Here is an 18,815-nt window from a genome sequence, read left to right as displayed (position 1 = left end):
AGAGCCTGCAGTAATTAAACCAGACCCCCCCCCAGAATGAAAGGAGGGCTGGCGGTGGGGCCATGCGTGCGACTGGGGCCCTGTGGAGGGTCCCTTGGGGCGCCATTGCTGCAGAGACCGGGGCGCAGGGAGCCCCAAAAAATCTTAGGTGTGCCTCCTGCGACACTAAGCAAAAACTGGAGAAGGCTGACGCCGTCCAGGGGTGTATATTGCAGAGGAGGAGCCAAAGTTAATCTTTTTCAGATTATGCATAGTGTCGCCTCCTAGTGGACAGCAGCATAACACCCACGGTTCTGTGTCCCCCAATTAAAGGCTAAGAGGAAGAGATTTTACGGTGAGTACACAAAAATCTCCTTTTCACAGCTTGTTTCTCCATAAAGTGAAAGCTATCGTGTATCATACAGGTCGGTTTGCCATTCTTTGGGACAGCAGGTTTTCCAGCCATGAGATTGTATTTTCTGCTGTCTTATTTCAGTGGGCTGCATTCGGTTTGCCTATATTCATACATTGTAGTCCTTCTCCAGTTGTTCTCCGATATTGGACTTCACTGTAACTTAAGCTTATTTTGTCCTGGGATTCTACGTTGCAGAATGCTGCGGTTATGGATGGGAAATCAAATTATAATACAAGAACATCCTTTTTTTTTCATCTACAGGCCAGCTCTCCAAAGTTCCATGAATATGCTGTGCAGGTCCTGAAAAATGCCAAGGCCATGGCAGCCTCCCTGCTGAAGAAGGGGTACACGCTTGTGTCAGGTACAGTAATTATGGTACATAGTCGGCCTTTTGTTACATATTGTCGTACAGATGTAGCATTGCTATCACAACACCTAAGCAAATTGAATAGCATGACATCACAGTCATCTTGTGTATCTTTTAAATGAGGACTTTCATCATGCCTTTTTGTAATGCAATGACTTATCGAATACATTTTCAGAAGATCCATCAACTGTTTTATTGAAGCTATGATAATATTATATTTTTTTCTCTTTACAGGAGGTACAGATAACCATCTAGTTTTAGTAGATCTGAGGCCCAAAGGTATGGATGGAGCCCGAGCTGAGAGGGTGCTGGAACTTGTATCCATTACTGCTAACAAGAACACATGTCCTGGAGATAAGAGTGCTCTTACTCCTGGTGGGCTCAGGCTGGGTAAGACCTACTTTGGGTTTACCATGTTACCCACTCACACCACATATTGTATTGTTCCATGTATAGAATATATTCATGTGTTTTTAATACAAATGGACACTAATCATCTGGTTGAGTTGCCATGTTTAAAATTGCATTTTATAGACTGATTATATCAGAACTATAATTTTAAACGCTCAGAACCTACTAGAACAGTAAGTCATGGGTTACATGGGGACTTTCTGGAGCATTACTGATTGATTTTAACTATCGACTTACAGCTGCCATCCAAGGGACTGTATTGAGTTGTGTTCCAAGTGTTGGAAATGTCCTTTTGTGGTTACGCTACATCGACTATATGTTGTACGAAAGGGTGATGTTTTAAGTTTGCGAGAATTTTAAACGTCAATATCCTAGGTCTATTTTTCACCTCTGTATCAAATAGACTCATACTCACATTTTTGGATATCCTGATTGAGAGAACAACCCAGAGTTATTGAAAACAAAAGGTGACTAACTCACTTATAAGGTGGAAGAGCAACGACCCGATCCCCCTAAAGAAGGAAATCCCAAAAGGACAAGCTCTCAAAGTCTGTAGGAATTTTCCGGACAGAAATGTTTAAAAAAAAACAAAAAAAACAGGCAGCATACTTAAGAACAAGGTTCATTAAAACAGGGTGCCACAACAACATCGTGAATCAAGCCTATGTGACAGCAAAGTCTAAAGATAGAAATGAAGTGCTCACCTCTTCATCAGAAAGAGAAAAAAAAAAATATATATATATTGCAGTTCATTACCACCTACAATAATGGGGCATAGGATATAAGAGCAATCCTAGAGGGATATTGACCTGCTCTAAGAATGGACAAAGATATCAAGGATTTTCCCTTCACCCATGACAGCACCACATGAGAGAGGGATCCGCCCCGCCAGGACAGGAACCTACTGAAACATAAGGGGCGGCACCTCTCCCCCGCTTCAGTTGGGTTCCTGTCCTGGAAAGGAATCCCTCTGACAGCGGCGGTGCCTGTCAGGATGAAAGACCCAGGGCCGTCCCGGCGTGTAGAGTCCGCAGGGCTGTCTTACCTGCGACGCCTCGGCAGCTGGTAGCGCAGTCCCCGGGGTTTTGCCTGATTCGGGCCCCGGGTTCGTGCGGGCACGTCCTGATGTCCTCCCTTCGGAGGTTCCTCCACGTGCCGCCCTCCCCCTGCGCGCGCCCGTCCTTCGCCTGCATGCAGGGGAAGCCGGGGGCGGAGACCGGCGTCTGACGTCAGCGGCGCAGAGGATTCTGGGAGCGCGACCGCTGACGTCATCAGGACGCGACGGTCATAGCGCCGGCCAGGCGGCTGGCGGTCGCGGGGGGGAGGGGTAATGAGGGGATCACTCACCGATAAAAGAGGGAGCAGAAGCGGCTGCAGGGGTGACAATGGCGTCTCAGGAGGATCGCTCACCGTCCCCATTGTCTCTGCCCCCATCGCAAGCTTCTGGTCGCAAGAGCCGCTCGAGCGGCAAAAGCAGCAGCCGTCCAAGTCACCGATCGAGGGATTCCTCGAGGTCAAAAGAGCGCAGAGCGCATGCTCCTTCACAGCCTCAGAGCCTGGTACCGGTCTTTCCTGGGTGGTGAGTGATCTCCGTGAAAGTTAGACAACATTATAATAGGCCTTCCTATGTCTTTTTTTTTTTTTCTCTCCTTCCCTTTACTTAGAGAGGCAAAAAAGCTATAAGTAAAAAGAAAAACAGAGAATGTGCAATATGCCGCAGCCCTTTAGCGAAAGATTGCCAAAAGGACTTTTTTGTCAGCTGTATCCAGCGGACTATGGCTGAAGAGGTGCCGAGCCTGGCAACAAACCTCAGATCCATAATAAAATCTGAGGTACAGGGCTCGCTTAAAAAATTATTAAAAAAGAAGAGCAAGAGTAGGAAAGCCTCCCCGAGTTCCTCGTCAGGCTCCTCTTCTTCAGAGTATCAAGTGGAGCACGGGTCATCTTCATCCTCAGACAGTGATACGGGGGGCAGACCTTGCTTTCCAGTAGAAGATATGGACGCTCTCCTTAAAGCCATCAGGTCCACTATGGGCCTGCAGGAGGAGAAAATAGAGAGATCGCTGGAGGATGTAATGTTTGGCGGCCTGCAAGAAAGGAAGAAGCGTACCTTTCCGGTCAATGACAAGGTTCAGGCCCTAATCGAGAGAGTGGAAGAAACCGGAGAGGTCAGGTAGCCTTCCCTCCTCTTCAAAGCGAAGATACCCCTTTGAGGCTAAGGACACGGACGTCTGGGACAAGGTCCCAAAGATTGACGCGGCAGTGTCTAGGTCTTCTAAGAAGTCGGCCCTGCCCCTGGAGGATTCAGGGGTTTTAAGAGACCCCTTGGATAAAAAAGCGGACTCATACCTAAGGCACACTTGGGAGGCAGCGGCAGGGGGTCTGAAACCAGCAATAGCTGGCACCTGTACAGCCCGGTCATTAATGGTCTGGTTGCAACAACTTGAAGAAAAATTAGTCTCCAAAGTACCAAGAGAAAAAATATTAGGAGAAATGTACCTGCTACACGGAGCTGCCGCCTTCTTGGCTGACACCTCCGCCGACTCAATGAGGTTAACGGCAAGAGCAGCAGGGCTATCGAACGCCGCAAGACGGGCGTTATGGCTCAAAGGCTGCCCTGGGGACATTCAATCTAAAGCAAAATTATGCTCGTTACCATGTGATGGGCAGTTCCTGTTTGGAAAAAACCTGGATGACATCCTGGAGAAAGCCGGTGATAAAAAGAAGGGCTTCCCCAGATTCATGGGTGATCAAAGAAGAGGGGAAGGTTCAATCGAGGCCGTCCCCCGGGAGAGCGAAAAAGGTGGGACGACAAGAGGAAAAAAGAACCAGGGTTCATGTTTGGGGGAACTTCCTCAACCGCCAAAAAATCCCCGCAATGACACCAGCCCTCCTGTGGGGGGAAGATTGAGGTTCTTTTCCCAAGAATGGGAGAAAATATCGGCCAACAATTGGATTCTGAACATTATAAAGAATGGCCTAAAAATCCCCTTCTTCCAGCATCCAAGAGCTTCATTTGTGGTAACCCCCATCAGGAAGGAACCAGGAGAGCAGTTAGCCATAGAGACAGAAATCTTTGGACTGTTGGAGAAACGAGTTCTGATAGAGGTCCCAAAAGATCAAGAGAGAAGGGGGTTCTATTCTCCCCTCTTCCTAATAAAAAAACCCGATCTTTCCTTCAGAACAATAATAAATCTCAGGCGCCTCAATCAATGGATCATGAACCAAACATTCAAAATGGAATCAGTGACTTCGGCCATAAAGCTGTTACACCACAACTGCTTCATGGCCGTAATAGATTTGAAGGATGCCTATTACCATATCCCGATGCACCAAGAATACCAGAAATACCTGAGGGTAGCCCTATACATCCAGGGCGACCTCAGCCATTTTCAATTTACAGCTCTTCCGTTCGGCATCTCCATAGCGCCAAGGATTTTTACAAAAGTAATAGCAGAGATGACAGCTTTCCTTCGAATCTACAATGTGATTATGGTGCCTTACTTGGACGATTTTCTGGTCATTGGCAATTCAGAACATCACTGCGCACATCAGGTAGACAAGATAACAGAGACCCTGCAAAAACTGGGTTGGATGGTAAACTTAAAAAAATCAAAACTTCAACCCCTAAGGAAACAGACATTTCTAGGTTTTGTCTTGGACTCCGACCGACAAGTTTGTCTCTTGCCAGAGAAAAAACTAGAGAAGGTGAGAGAAATGACTCTTACGGCAATACAGCATCCTCACATGACCCTAAGAAAGGCAATGTCCCTGTTGGGCACGCTAACAGCCTGTATCCCGGCGGCCAACTGGGCACAGTTTCATACCCGACAACTGCAGGTGGAAATCTTGTCAGCCCAGAAACGATTAAAAGGGTATTTAGAAGGGAAGCTGGAACTTTCCGCAAGGGGGAAAAACTCTCTCACTTGGTGGCTAGACGGCACAAATTTAGCAGGGGGGACTTTGTGGCACAGGCCCGTGTCCGATGTAATATTGACAGACGCAAGCTCCTCGGGATGGGGGGCACACCTGAGAGAACATATAGCCCAAGGGTCCTGGAGTCACATAGAGCAGAAGGCTTCCTCCAACTTAAGAGAGTTGAGAGCGATAAACAGAGCCCTAGATACATTCATTCCCATGTTACAGGGCCAAAACGTCCGAATTATGTCAGACAACAGGGTGGCAGTGGCGTATGTCAACCACCAGGGAGGGACAAGGTCAAACTCCCTAATGGACGAAGCCAAAAGAATCTTCCTCAAGGCAGAACAACATCTAACCTCCCTGAAGGCCCTACATATCAAAGGGACAGAAAATGTTCAAGCCGACTTTCTAAGCCGCAACAAGTTAAAACAGGGAGAGTGGGCCTTAAATCGGGTAATATTCCAAAGGATAGTACAGTTATGGGGGCAGCCGGTAATCGACCTCTTTGCCACCAAAAGCAACCGGCAAGTAAAGAGGTTCTGCTCATTGAACCCAGGGGAAAACCCGTGGGCAGTAGATGCTCTACAAATCCCGTGGTCGTTCAAACTGGGCTATGCCTTTCCCCCAGTAGCGTTAATCCCGGCAGTGATAAAAAAGATAAGAGACGAGCAAGCCAGAGTAATCCTCATAGCCCCGTTCTGGCCAAAAAGGCCGTGGTTTTCACTGCTACAAATGATGTCTCTCTCGGACCCGTGGGTACTGCCAGAAATTCCAGATTTATTAGCTCAGGGGCCGATATTCCACAAACAAGTCAAGGGGCTCCATCTGACGGCGTGGAATTTGAGAGGGCACTTTTGAGAGATAAAGGGTTTTCCCCGGGATTGGTGACTACTCTAATGAAAAGTAGAAAACCAATAACAACCACCATATATGGCAGGACGTGGAAGAAATTCCTACAATTCCTGGGAAAACCGTTAGGTCAAGAACCTCCAATCGAGTCCATCTTGGAGTTCTTGCAGGCAGGCCTAGAGCTAGGCCTGGCGGTAAATACCCTCAAAGTACAGATTTCAGCGCTGGGGGCATTATACAATTGCAATATAGCGGCAAACAGATGGGTAGCCAGGTTTATAAAATCTTGCCACAGATCTAGGCCAATTTCCTTACCGAAAATAGCTCCATGGGATCTAAATCTGGTACTGGAATCCCTTACGAAGGAGCCGTTTGAACCCTTACAGCAGATTTCAACTAAAAATCTCACCCTAAAAACCATCATTCTGGTAGCTCTAACGTCGGCACGTAGGGTTAGTGACTTGCAGGCCCTTTCAGTCAACCCGCCATATACACAGATATACCAGGATAGGGTGGTTATGAGAACAGACCCTGCTTACTTGCCGAAAGTAGTAACTAACTTTCACCGAAACCAAGAAATTGTCCTCCCTTCCTTTTGCGAGAATCCGAAAAACCCAGGGGAGGAAAAGTTTCATAGCCTAGACGTTAAAAGAGCCTTAGTAGAGTATATGTCTATAACCAGCCAGTGGAGGAGGTCCCAGTCCCTATTTGTAGCCTTCCAGGGTGCTAGGAAAGGTTATGGATTGTCAAAGGGGACTATTGCCCGATGGATTAGGGAGGCCATTAGTGTAGCCTATTCAGTTAGTGGCGTCCCGGTTCCTGACGGCATCAAGGCTCATTCCACCAGAGCCGTGGCGACCTCCTGGGCTGAGAAAGCAGAGGTATCAATAGAGCAAATTTGTAAGGCCGCTACCTGGGCCTCACCCTCAACTTTCTTTAGACACTATAGACTAAATCTATCCTCCTCGGCTGACTTGACCTTTGGTAGAAGGGTGCTGCAAGCGGTGGTCCCTCCCTAAGGTGTCGAAGTCTCCAGAATCTCTCATGTGGTGCTGTCATGGGTGAAGGGAAAACCACCATGGTTACTTACCGGTAGCCGGTTTTTCCGGAACCCATGACAGCACCCGTATATTTCCCCCCCTTTTTCACCGTTTGGGTGTGCACAATAGTCGGGTGTTTTTGTGTGATGTGGTGTTAGATAAATATGTAACTAACCGGGAAGTCCTCTCAAATGCTCTGTAATCCAACTGAAGCGGGGGAGAGGTGCCGCCCCTTATGTTTCAGTAGGGTCCTGGCGGGGCGGATCCCTCTCTCATGTGGTGCTGTCATGGGTTCCGGAAAAACCGGCTACCGGTAAGTAACCATGGTGGTTTCATTGCCCCTTATCCACAGAGCACATTCAAAAGGGGAAAATTTGTTGGGGACCGGCTTGTGCACAACCATTTTGTTTCCCCTAAGCAGACCACTTGGTTATCCTCAGACCTAAAGGGATGCTGTAGATGTGGTGGCTGTACAGCTTATTCCTTAAAGCCAGCAAGAAATTTCCAAGCTCTGTCACTAGCCATGATTATCCTGTTAGGTCATTCGTTAAGTGTTGCACAAAAGGGGTTGTGTATAGAGCCATCTGTACATGTGACCTAGAAGATCTAGGCACATTAGAGATTTTATTAGAGCGATACCCCTGTAGCAAGACATATTAATAGAGTCCATGATCAGTACAGATGAGGTGTTGCTGAGAAATCCTCTTTATCACTTCATGTAAATGGCCTTTTCCAGGCTCTGGGACGTATGGTGTCTGGAAGATAACTCTGCCCCCAGAGCTTGTTTTAAATAGAAGGGGGAGTTACCAGTGTTATATGTAATGGATACCAGTTTTACCAGTGTGATGGCTGCTCTCATGATCTCACTGCAGAGCTGTGTGTGGTTATAACTAGAGATGGGTGGCCCGTGGATGTTCGAGTCCGGCTGGTTCTGCCGAACAGTTACAAAAAATACGGGTTCGGGTCCCAGAATAGTACCCGGACCCCATTCACTTGAATCGGGGGCCTGAACATCCAGCGTGCATGTGCATGACAGCGCGGCAAACAACGCTTCTGATCGGAGGTGAAATCATCCCCGCTGGTCACAGAGCCGCGGTTCCCATGTTGTCAAAAGACAGTGTGAGCGCTCAGCTGTGATTGGAGGTATACCGTTTACCTCCGGGCACTGGTGTCAGCTGATGGGACTACTGCTCCCATCATCCGACACCTGCTGCTGCTAAAAGCAGTGAGAGCAGGAGCGGCGGATGGGAGTATTCATTAGCTGCTCCTGCGCTATAAATACATAATAAATAAATTAAAAAAATGGCGTGGTTTCCCTTGTATTTTTGTTAACCAGCCAGGCAAAACTCACAGCTGGGGGAGTTGTTGGCTGCAACCCTCAGCTGTCAGCTTGAGCAAGGCTGGTTATCAAGAATAGAGAGGGGTCCCCACACTGTTTTCTTTCACTTGTTTAAATAAATAATTTTAAAAAACTGCGTGGATTCGACCCCCATTTTTGACAACCAGCCTTGCTAAAGCAGACAGCTGGCGGCTGGTATTCTCAGACTGGTAAGGGGCCATGGATATTGGCGCCACCCAGCCTAAAAATAGCAGCCCGCAGCTGCCCAGAAAAGGCACATCTATTGGATGTGCCAATTCTGGTACTTTGCCGTACTCTTCCCACTTACCTTTGTATTGTCAAGTTGACATCAAGCACTGAGGTTAGCAATGAAGAGGAGTCAATTAGACGCCCCCTTTACTAACCCGATAGTCACATTGTAAGAAAACACAGACACCCAGAAAAAAATCCCTTTTATTGAAAAAATTACACAGACTCCTTTTAATAATCTTAATTAAACCATACTTACGACCTCACCTAATTCCACTGAAGCCCTCATTCTCCTGTAATAAACCAAAAATAATAAAACAACAATATCCCTCACCTATCCGACATCCTGTCCCAAGCTGTAATCCATGTGTCTGGGGGGAAAAACAGCTTTCAACCTGGACGGTGCCAAGATGCGACCTTCCAGGCTGAGAACCACTGGTAACTGAACTACGAGTTCAGCCTCAGTGGCTAGTGGTGACATCATAGAGGTTACTGCCGGTTACTCAGGCTGCGTTCACAGCCGGGCTGAACTGCGGTGACCTCTGTGAGATCCTCGAGTTTCTCATGGTGCTAGCTGGGATCTCACCGAGGTCACCGCAGTTCAGGCCAGCTGGGAATAAGGCCTGAGTTGATCGGCAGTGTCCACCCCTTTCAAGAAAAAAAGAAAAGAAAAAATATGGTTCTTGCCAACAGAAGAGGAGAAAAATAATTAGCAAGGAAAAGGTAAATTGTATGGTTTTAGAGGGGTTAAGTGACTATTGAAGAGCTAAATAAAAGTTTCTACCTCTTACTAAAGGGAACTTGTCTCCTCCAAAAAACATGATTTACCTGCAGATTTTATTTTCTCCCTGTAGCCACAATTCCAGTCACACAGTAAACCATGGGTAAAAAAAAAAATGCAGGTAGTCATGATTAAGGGTGCTAGTCCACCAGAAACACGTTGAAATATCGCATTTCCATCCTGAATTATGCTGATGCTTATATCCTCAATCTGTCACTTTGCATGGTGAATAAAATAAAAAAAATATTGGTTTCACTATATCGTTGAGCTGGATATTTACCTTTTCCCAGTTTTTTTTTTTTTTTTTTTTATCTGACAAGATCTCTTAAAAGGGAACCTTTAAGGTCCCCCGTGCCCCCAGAGCCACCAGCAGTTGTTTCTGCATATATAAACTATATTATATAGTGTAGTTAGTTATACATAATTTGATAGGAACGTACGGTAGTTTGTACTAAGATATAACGGATACTGTTTTCTATCAGTTCAGGAATTATATAGGTTTACTAGCTGAAGAGCCCGGCGTTGCCTGGGCCTAGTAACCAACTGTGGTTAGTTATAACAAATTATAATGATTATATTGCACATAAAAACATTTCACATCATATATTCAACACTACAGATTTGCAACACAAATTAACTAAACGATTACCCAAGTATCCTCTCCTGTGTGATACTTTCTGCTGAGCTGTGTATCTAATCCTATCGTGTTACTGACTGCTCAGCCGTGTATCCAATCCTATCCTGTGTGATACTGACTGCTGAGCTGTGTATCTAATCCTCTCCTGTGTGATACTGACTGCTGAGCCATGTATAAAATCCTCTCCTGTGTGATACTGACTGCTGAGCCGTGTATCTAACCCTATCCTGTGTGATACTGACTGCAGAGCCGTGTACCTAATCCTATGCTGTGTGCTGAGCCGTGTATCTAATCCTATCCTGTGTGATACTGCTGAGCCATGTATCTAATCCTATCCTGTGTGATACTGACTGCTGAGCCGTGTATCTAATCCTATTCTGTGTGATACTGTGTGCTGAGCCGTGTATCTAATCCTCTCCTGTGTGATACTGACTGCAGAGCCGTGTACCTAATCCTATCGTGTTACTGAGTGCTCAGCCATGTATCTAATCCTATCCTGTGTGATACTGCTGAGCCATGTATCTAATCCTATCCTGTGTGATACTGACTGCTGAGCCGTGTATCTAATCCTATCCTGTGTGATACTGAGTGCTCAGCCGTGTATCTAATCCTCTCCTGTGTGATACTGACTGCTGAGCTGTGTATCTAATCCTATCCTGTGTGATACTGACTGCTGAGCCGTGTATCTAATCCTATCCTGTGTGATACTGACTGCTGAGCCGTGTATCTAATCCTATCCTGTGGGATACTGACTGCTGAGCTGTGTGTTATGAATGAGTCACCGGAGGAGGAGAAAACAAAAATACAAGCCAAGTCCAGAAAACCGGAGAGGTTGGTAGCTATCGGATTGCAGACCCCTGATCCTATACACCACAACTAACAGTAGCCGTGGGGGGTTCCTACGGTGCCCTAGACCCCTCGTCACAGCCGGAGAACTACATAAGCCTAAAGAAGGAAAGGGGAAATCTAAACTGCCCCAGAGCAGACCCCAAAGTAATAGACAGCCCCCAACATGTATTGTCGGTGAAAAACAGATGAAAACACAAACACAGACAGAAAGACAGGCTGAGCAAACGATGGGGCCCAACTAACTAGATAGGACAGGACAGAAAAGATGCTGGCTGCAATCCGCAAAAAACCCTACCAAAAATGTCCCAACCGTCTGATAGGGCAAAAGGCCCTGAAGTCGCTAGACTTCAAAATCACTATATCAGCACTCAGGTATATTCTGAAAACAGAGCAAAGAGATCAACTGATCAGAAACATAAATGGAATTCAGCCAGTCCCAACCAGGACTGGCTGAATACAAACACTAAGGAAACCAGACAAAATCTCATAGAATAATAGCAGGGCAAAAACTTAGCTTTTAGTAGACAGGAACTAAGCTGGATGCATGAGCTCAGAGCAGAAAGGATCACCAGCAGCCCTGCAGGGCGTCGGCTGCCTTATATCCACTCAGAAATTCCAGATGTCCAATCACACTCCGCCTGTTCAGATGACAGGTTCTTACCATCCCAATCAATTTCACTACCTCTCTTCACCAGCAGAGGGAGTTCATCAGACATCAAAGGTGAAGGGGAGAATGTCGAGCTGACTTTTTTAATCATACCATTTTGGTGCAGATACGATCTTCTCATTGCCCGTTACTGCATTTTAATGCATTGTCGCGGTGACCAAAAAAAGTAATTCTAGCGTTTTGACCTTTTTTCTCACTACACTGTTTAGCGATCAGGTTAAACCCTTTTTAATAATTAATTGGGCGATTCTGAATGCGGCGAAACCAGATATGTCTGTTTTGATTTTTTTTTTGTTTTATTTTGTATAGGGCGAAAGTTTGCTGATTTGAGCTTTTTATGTTTTTTTTTAATATTTTTAAAAACATTTTTTCTCCTTTGCCTCATTGGGGGACACAGGTACTGTGGGTGTATGCTACTGCCGCCTGGAGGCTGACGCTAAGTGACAAAAAGAGGTTAGCTCCTCCTCCCCCGTAAACACCCTTGCCCTGATTCTGGGCTGAAACCAGTTCATGCTTAGTGTCTGTTGGAGGCACACGTCTGATTTTTTTCACCAGACTTTTTTTTTTTCTTTTCCTCTTTTTCCCTTTTTCTATGAAGATGAGACAGGGGCGATGGACCCTTTTGAAAGGGTCCGATCTGCCCAAACCAACAACGGGCGAGCACGTGTGATTGTCGTCTCCACGTATCCTCTCCCGCAACGAGGGACATGTCTGGTCTTTTTTTTTCCCAGACTTTATTTTTACCTTCTATGAAGATGAGACAGGAGCAATGGATCCTATTGAAAGGGTCCGATTTCCCCAAACCAAGAACGGGCGAGCATGTGAGAGTGTCGCCTCTACGTATCCTCTCCCGCAACGTGGGACATCATGCTGGACTTAGCCCTGACCACCCCTAGGTATTGAAACCATGGGCTGTACAGAGGCACAAGCATAGTCCATGCGGCCCCCACTTCACCAGTGCTAGACTGCGGTGCTGCAAGGCGGCGGACGGTCCCTCTCCTCACCCCTTGAAGGGGTTAGATGGGAACTAGGGTGCCTGCACCGTCCTATATTTGGCCCCCCTCCTCTCTACCTGAGCTGGGAAGCTGAAGCATCATCACGGAGGGGATGGCCTGGGAGGGCTCCTGCAGCAGCGTCCACAGGGCTGGAGCCCTTAGCCTTGTCGGGAGAAGGTAGTCACCCCCGTCGCTCATGGCGGCGTGTCCTGGCATCCGGCCACGTATCTTCGGCTGGCGGTCGGTGGCGTCCCCCCCCCTCGCTGGCAGACGCTGAAAATCCAGCCCGCGGCTGCGGCCGGTGCTGGGCCGCGGACGGAAGTCCCGCCTCCCTTAGCATCACTTCCAGCGGCCCGCTCCCCCCCAGACGCCGAAGATATTGAGCTCCCGGCTTCGGACCAGCGCTAGGCTTCAACCGGAAGTACCGCCCAGGATGCCTTTCTTCTGACAGCCTGCCTGCAGCTGAGGCACGCGCTTTTTTTGAGTGGAGCAACGCCCGGCACTTCCAGGACACGTGGGGCGCACAGGACTGGGGTAAGTGCTGCACCCCAACCCGAGAGGCCACGTTACGGGTAGACGAGGAGTGTTCCTCCCCCCTCCAGCAGGCTGCCGTACTGATGCCTGGCAGATGCAGCATCTCCGGAAAAGCGAAGACGCAGACGTTCCTATATGCTGCATGCATCTCTTGTCTGGCCGCTTTCCCGTGGGCGCAGAGCAAGCGATTATGCGAAGCCTGCTGCGGTTCCAAACACGCCCAGGAGCCCTCCCCTGCGACCGAGCCCAGTGTTCCAGGATGGGCCTTATCACTGTCAGTCTATGGCGTCACTTACAAGAGCAATCGAGTCCCTTCGTGCCCCAGATAAGGGCAGGGATAGTGGCTCGCCTGTCTTGGAGGGGTCCTCCACCTCCCAGGAGCCTCCGGCCTGCAGGGGCGCGCTCACTGCAGGCAGACGCGGGGGAAACGAACCCACACTGCGTCTCCCGGCCAGTCCGATGTCTCGGCATCCGTGAGTTCTGCTTCTTGCTCTCCCTCACCAGCAGTCGAGAGTGAGCAAAGTTCAGATTATGACTCAGACGAACCCATGGATCTAGGTACCCCTGGGTGTCGAGAAACAGTGGACAGCCTCATCGAAGCTGTCAATCAGACCCTGGGGATTGAGGATGATTTCACCCTGGCTTCAGGCCATAAGGTGTCATTTAAGCGAGCTAAGCGGCCGCATAGTTTTTTTGCACTCAGTGTTCGAGGACACAGGGGCACAGGCGTTTCTCAGGCCAGAAGGCGTTGGAATCGTGGTATTTGTTTGCCCCGGATCTCTGTTAAAAATGGACGGAATCCCCAACAGTGGATCCACTGTCACGCTTGGCCTCTAAAACCCTGTTATCCGTACCTAGTGGTTCTTCTATTAAGGACCCCACTGATCATCTCATAGAGAGCTTGCCTCTCTGTTTTTGAAGCATCAGGATCAGCACTCTCTCCCTCGTTCACGGCAACGTGGGTAGCCAAGGCCATGATTTCTTGGTCTGAATCATTGGACAGAGCCTTGCGGGATAGGGAACTACCTGCAGAGGTATTAGAGATCGGGAGTCAGATCGCTATGGCTGGGGACTACATAATCAATGCTTCTTTGGATGCGGCCAATTGCGCGGCACTGGCTGCTGCAAACGCAATTTTCTTTAGGAGAGCCTTATGGTTAAGGACATGGCAGGCAGATTCAACCTCCAGGAAGTCCTTGACTTCCCTACCTTATCAATGCGGCTGCCTATTCGGAGAGAAGTTAGACCAGCTCATCTCCGACACCACAGGAGGGAAGAGCGGGTTTCTCCCTCAATAAAGGGTCAAACCGCCGTTTCGCCACCAGTTTCAGGCACGGTTTCGGGCCTTTCGCAACCCTGGGTGGACTACAGAGGCCAATTCCGCCTCTTCAAGTCGCCCCAACCAGGATAGGGATCGACAGGTCTCAGAGCCAACCCATTGGGGAGATTGCGTGCTCGCCAGCCCAGGTCGAGGGGAACCAGGTCCCAGGGAGCCTCAGCCAAATGACTCAAGGCATTTTTTAGGCGACATCATCAAAGTAGACGGCCGCCTACTCGGGTTCGCCACGTTTGGGTCACCGTCGCTCACGACTCATGGGTGAGAGAGCTGGTACAAGATAGTTTGTCAGGTACCCCCCAAAACGGTTCTTTCTCTCCTGTCTTCCCAAAGGGGAGACCCGGGCAAGGGCGTTGCTAGGAGCCATCGAATTACTCCAGCACAACGGAGTCATTATTCCCGTACCAGAGCACGAGAAGGCTCAGGGCTTCTATTCCAACCTACTCGCGGTCCCCAAGAAAGACGGGACGGTCAGGCCTGTTTTGGACCTAAAGCTCCTGAACAAATTTATCAGGATCAGACATTTCCGGATGGAGTCTCTCCGTTCAGTTATATCGGCCATGGAGCAGGGAGAATCCTTGGCCTCTATCGACATCCAGGACGCCTACCTTCACATACCCTTTTTCCCCTCCGCATCAAAGATTTCTACACTTCGCCATCAGCGGTTTACATTTCCAGTTCACAGCGCTGCCCTTCGGGATAGCCACCGCCCCCAGAGTGTTCACAGAGGTCATGGCAGTCGTCATGGCCATTCCGCACTCTCGGGGCATAGTTGTTTTGCCTTACTTAGATGACCTCTTGGTCAAGGGCCCTTCAATTCGGGCATGCGAGGAAAGTGTCTCTTTCCCGCTTAGGATGGTTGGTCAACATGAAGAAATCATCCCTGGTCCCAGCTCAGTGGATTGCCTTTTTAGGGATGATCTTCGACACCTGCCGAGAGTTGGTAATTCTCCCTCAAGACAAAGCCCTAGCGCTCAGGCAGGGAGTCTGGACGCTTCGCCGACTGGTCCCTCACACCATCCATGTTCGGGATGGGGATACTAGGAAAAATGGTGGCAGCGATGGAAGCGATCCTGTTCGCCCAGTTTCATCTTTGCCACCTGCAGCACGCCCTCTTGTCATCCTGGGACAAGAACCCATTCACGCTCGATCACCGGTGCCGGTTGTCCTCTCAGGTCAATCAGTCACAGTGGTGGACAGTTCCGCACTGATTCAGGGGAAACCTTTTCCCCCAGACCATTGGTTGGTAGTCACAACCGATGCCAGCCTCCTCGGCTGGGGAGCGGTGTTTCGCCACCACACGACCCAGGGACAGTGGTCGCCGCAGGAGGCATGCCTCCCGATCAACTTGTTGGAAATACGAGCGATCTGGCTGGCTCTGCAACAGTTTCAGCACCTTCTAGCAGGCTGCCCCATCCGGTTTCAGTCGGACAACGCTACGGCGAGGTAGGGCACGTACTTCACTGGGCCGAAAAGAACCACTCGGTGATATCGGCGGTCCACATCCCGGGCGTGGATAACGGGGTGGCAGACTTCCTCAGCCGGCAGGGTCTTGCGTCCGGGGAATGGTCACTGCACCCTGAGGTCTTCCAGCAGAGTTGCCAACGATGAGGAACACCGGATGTGGACCTGATGGCCTACAGGGTGAACGCCAAGGTGCCCATGTTTTTCGCTCGGTCCTGAGACCCGCAGGCGATCGCCGTGGATGCGTTGGTTCTGCCATGGAACCAGTTTCAGCTTCAATACTTATTCCCCCCGCTGCCACTACTTCCGAGGGTCATCAAAAAGATCAAAACAGAGGGGATTTCAGTGATTCTGCTGGCCCCAGACTGGCCCCGTCGAGCGTGGTACGCAGATCTAGTGCAGCTGCATGCCGACGTTCTTTGGCGACTGCCAGAGCGCCCAGATCTACTTTCCCAGGGCCCGATCTTGTACCCGAGCTCAGGGGCCCTGTGTTTGATGGCATGGCCGTTGAATCTTGGATTCTGACCCAGGCGGGGTTTGGGGGCGAGGTGGTGGCTCCAATGGTTAGCGCCCAGGAGCCTCCCTCAGCGCGAATTTACCATCACACCTGGAAGGTGTCCTTTTCTTTGTGTGTCGAGACCGTGGTTATCCTCAGCTGAGATTCTCTATTCCCAACATCATGGCCTTTCTACGGTCTGGCCTAGACTCAGGATTGGCCCCAAGCTCTTTCAGGAGACAGATATCGGCTTTAGCCGTCCTTTTCCAGCACAGAATTGCTGCCAATTTACAGGTAAAGACTTTCATCCAGGGAGTCTCCCACTTGGTACCTCCCTATAGGGCGCCCCTGGACGCCTAGGACCTTAACCTGGTCCTAAGCGTTCTGCAGGAAGCGCCTTTTGAACCGCTATAGGATATCTCCTTGTCATAACTTTCCTGGAAGGTAGTGTTTCTTGTGGCGATAACATCAATCAGGCGGGTCTCGGAGCTGGCAGCTTATATCCTGTCAAGCCCCGTTTCTCACTTTCCACAAGGATAAGGTGGTTCTCAGACCAGCTCCCCCCTTTTCTGCCGAAGGTAGTTTCCTCGTTTCACATTAATGAGGATATTATCTTGCCTTCATTCTGTCCAGCACCGGTACACCGCGTGGAAAAGGCTCTTCACACGTTGGACCTGGTTAGAGCCCTCAGGAGGTATGTGTCACGGACGGCACCCTTTGGGCAGACAGACATGCTATTCATGCTCCCCGAGGGGCTCAGGAAGGGACTCGCTGCCTCAATATCGACCATAGCCAGATGGATTTGTTTGACTTCAGGAGTCCTACCGCATCAGAGGTGCGTCGGTTCCAGCAGGGATCAGAGCACACTCTACTCGGGCAGTGGGTGCCTCTTGGGCGCTTCAGCACCAGGCTTCGACAGAACAGGTTTGCAAGGCAGCAACCTGGTCCAGCCTGCGCACGTTTGCCAAGCATTACAATATCCATACTCAGGCTTCAGCGGATGCGAGCCTAGGTAGGATTCTCCAAGCAGCGGTGGCACACCTTTAGACAGGAGGTGCATGTAGCTTGGATCGGTGAGTCAACTTCCCACCCAGGGACTGCTTTAGGACGTCCCACAGTACCTGTGTCCCCCAATGAGGTGAAGGAGAAACGGATTTTAGTGATAAACTGACCGTAAAATCCTTTTCTCAGAGACGCTCATTGGGGGACACATCACCCACCCTGATAGCCAGTTGGCTCTTGTTTAATTAATGTGCATTTTCGTTGACATTGAGGTGGTTATTTTCTAGACATATTGTTACTTGCATTAAGGCTGATTTTGTTGTTCTCCTACTGCTTTTGCCCTAAACTGGTTTCCGCCCGCAATCAGGGCGTGGGTGTATACGGCAGAGGAGGAGCTAACCTCTTTTTTTTCACTTAGTGTCAGCCTCCAGGCGGCAGTAGCACACACCCACAGTACCTGTGTCCCCCAATGAGCGTCTCGGAGAAAAGGATTTTACGGTGAGTTTATCACAAAAATCCCTGTTTTTTACTTTTGACATGCCTCAGTAGTCTCCATGGGAGACTAGCAGCTGCCACAACCCGATAGGCTCTGCTACTTATAGGCAATGATAACATCGCCTCTATGTAGTAGAATTACTCACTTTCTGTGTGCCCTGACCACCAAGTGGTGCCCGCAGCAAGCCGGCAGTGACAACCATAGAGGTCTCCAGGAGACCTCTGGTTGTCATGTCTATGAACCGGAGACCGCGATATCGCGACACGGGTCACCGGTGGGCGGTTTTCAGGCCCGATAGCCGGAAGTGCGAGTTAAATGTCGCTGTCAGTCAGGTTAATATCTGCGGGTGGATCGCGATTCCACCCACGGCTATTCCAGGCACATGTCAGCTGTTCAAAATAGTTGACATGTCCCAGAAAAGATGTGGGCTCACCGCCAGAGCCCACATCAAAGGGAGGGAGTTTGACGTCGGTGTACTATTACTCCTGACATCGGAAAGGAGTTAATGACCAAGCCAATTTTTACAATTCTGGCCACTTTCACTTTAAGAAGTTATAGCTCTGGAACGCTTCAACGTATCCCATTGATTCCGAGATTGTTTTTTCGTGACGTATTATACTTCACGTTAGTGGTAACATTTATTCGCTTGAAAATTTTGTAATTTTCAAACTTTTATTTTTTGTACCCTTAAATCAAAGTTGTCACACAAAATAGTTAATCACATTTCCCACAATTTTGGAAACCAGCGACTTATCATTTTTCCAACAAAATTTACAAAACCATTTTTTTTTTATGGACCACCTCACATTTGAAGTGAGTTTGGGGGGTCAGTATAACAGAAAATACCCAAAAGTGACAGCATTCTAAAAACGCACCCCTCAAGGTGCGCAGAACCACATTCAAGAAGTTTATTAACCCTTCAAGTGCTTCACAAGAACTAAAGCGATGTGGAAGGAAGAATGAACATTTTACTTTTTTCACAAAAAAA

At 48.9% G+C, this 18,815-nt stretch overlaps 1 protein-coding gene across 2 annotated transcripts in view; it reads left to right on the top strand.

Annotated features, from left to right (window-relative positions):
- Window positions 1–18,815, top strand: part of SHMT2 (serine hydroxymethyltransferase 2) — a 136,378-nt gene that overhangs the window by 95,045 nt on the left and 22,518 nt on the right. For both annotated transcript variants that reach the window (XM_073576842.1, XM_073576840.1), the window contains exons 9-10: window positions 656–755; window positions 996–1,151. In XM_073576842.1, coding sequence (XP_073432943.1) covers window positions 656–755; window positions 996–1,151 — 256 coding nt within the window. The remainder of the gene's footprint in view (window positions 1–655; window positions 756–995; window positions 1,152–18,815) is intronic.

This window comes from Dendrobates tinctorius, unplaced genomic scaffold (genome assembly GCF_039654945.1).
Source record: "Dendrobates tinctorius isolate UK_male_01 unplaced genomic scaffold, ASM3965494v1 ptg000051l, whole genome shotgun sequence".
NCBI classification, from domain to species: Eukaryota; Metazoa; Chordata; class Amphibia; order Anura; family Dendrobatidae; genus Dendrobates; species Dendrobates tinctorius.
This window is presented reverse-complemented; position numbering and strand designations above follow the sequence as displayed.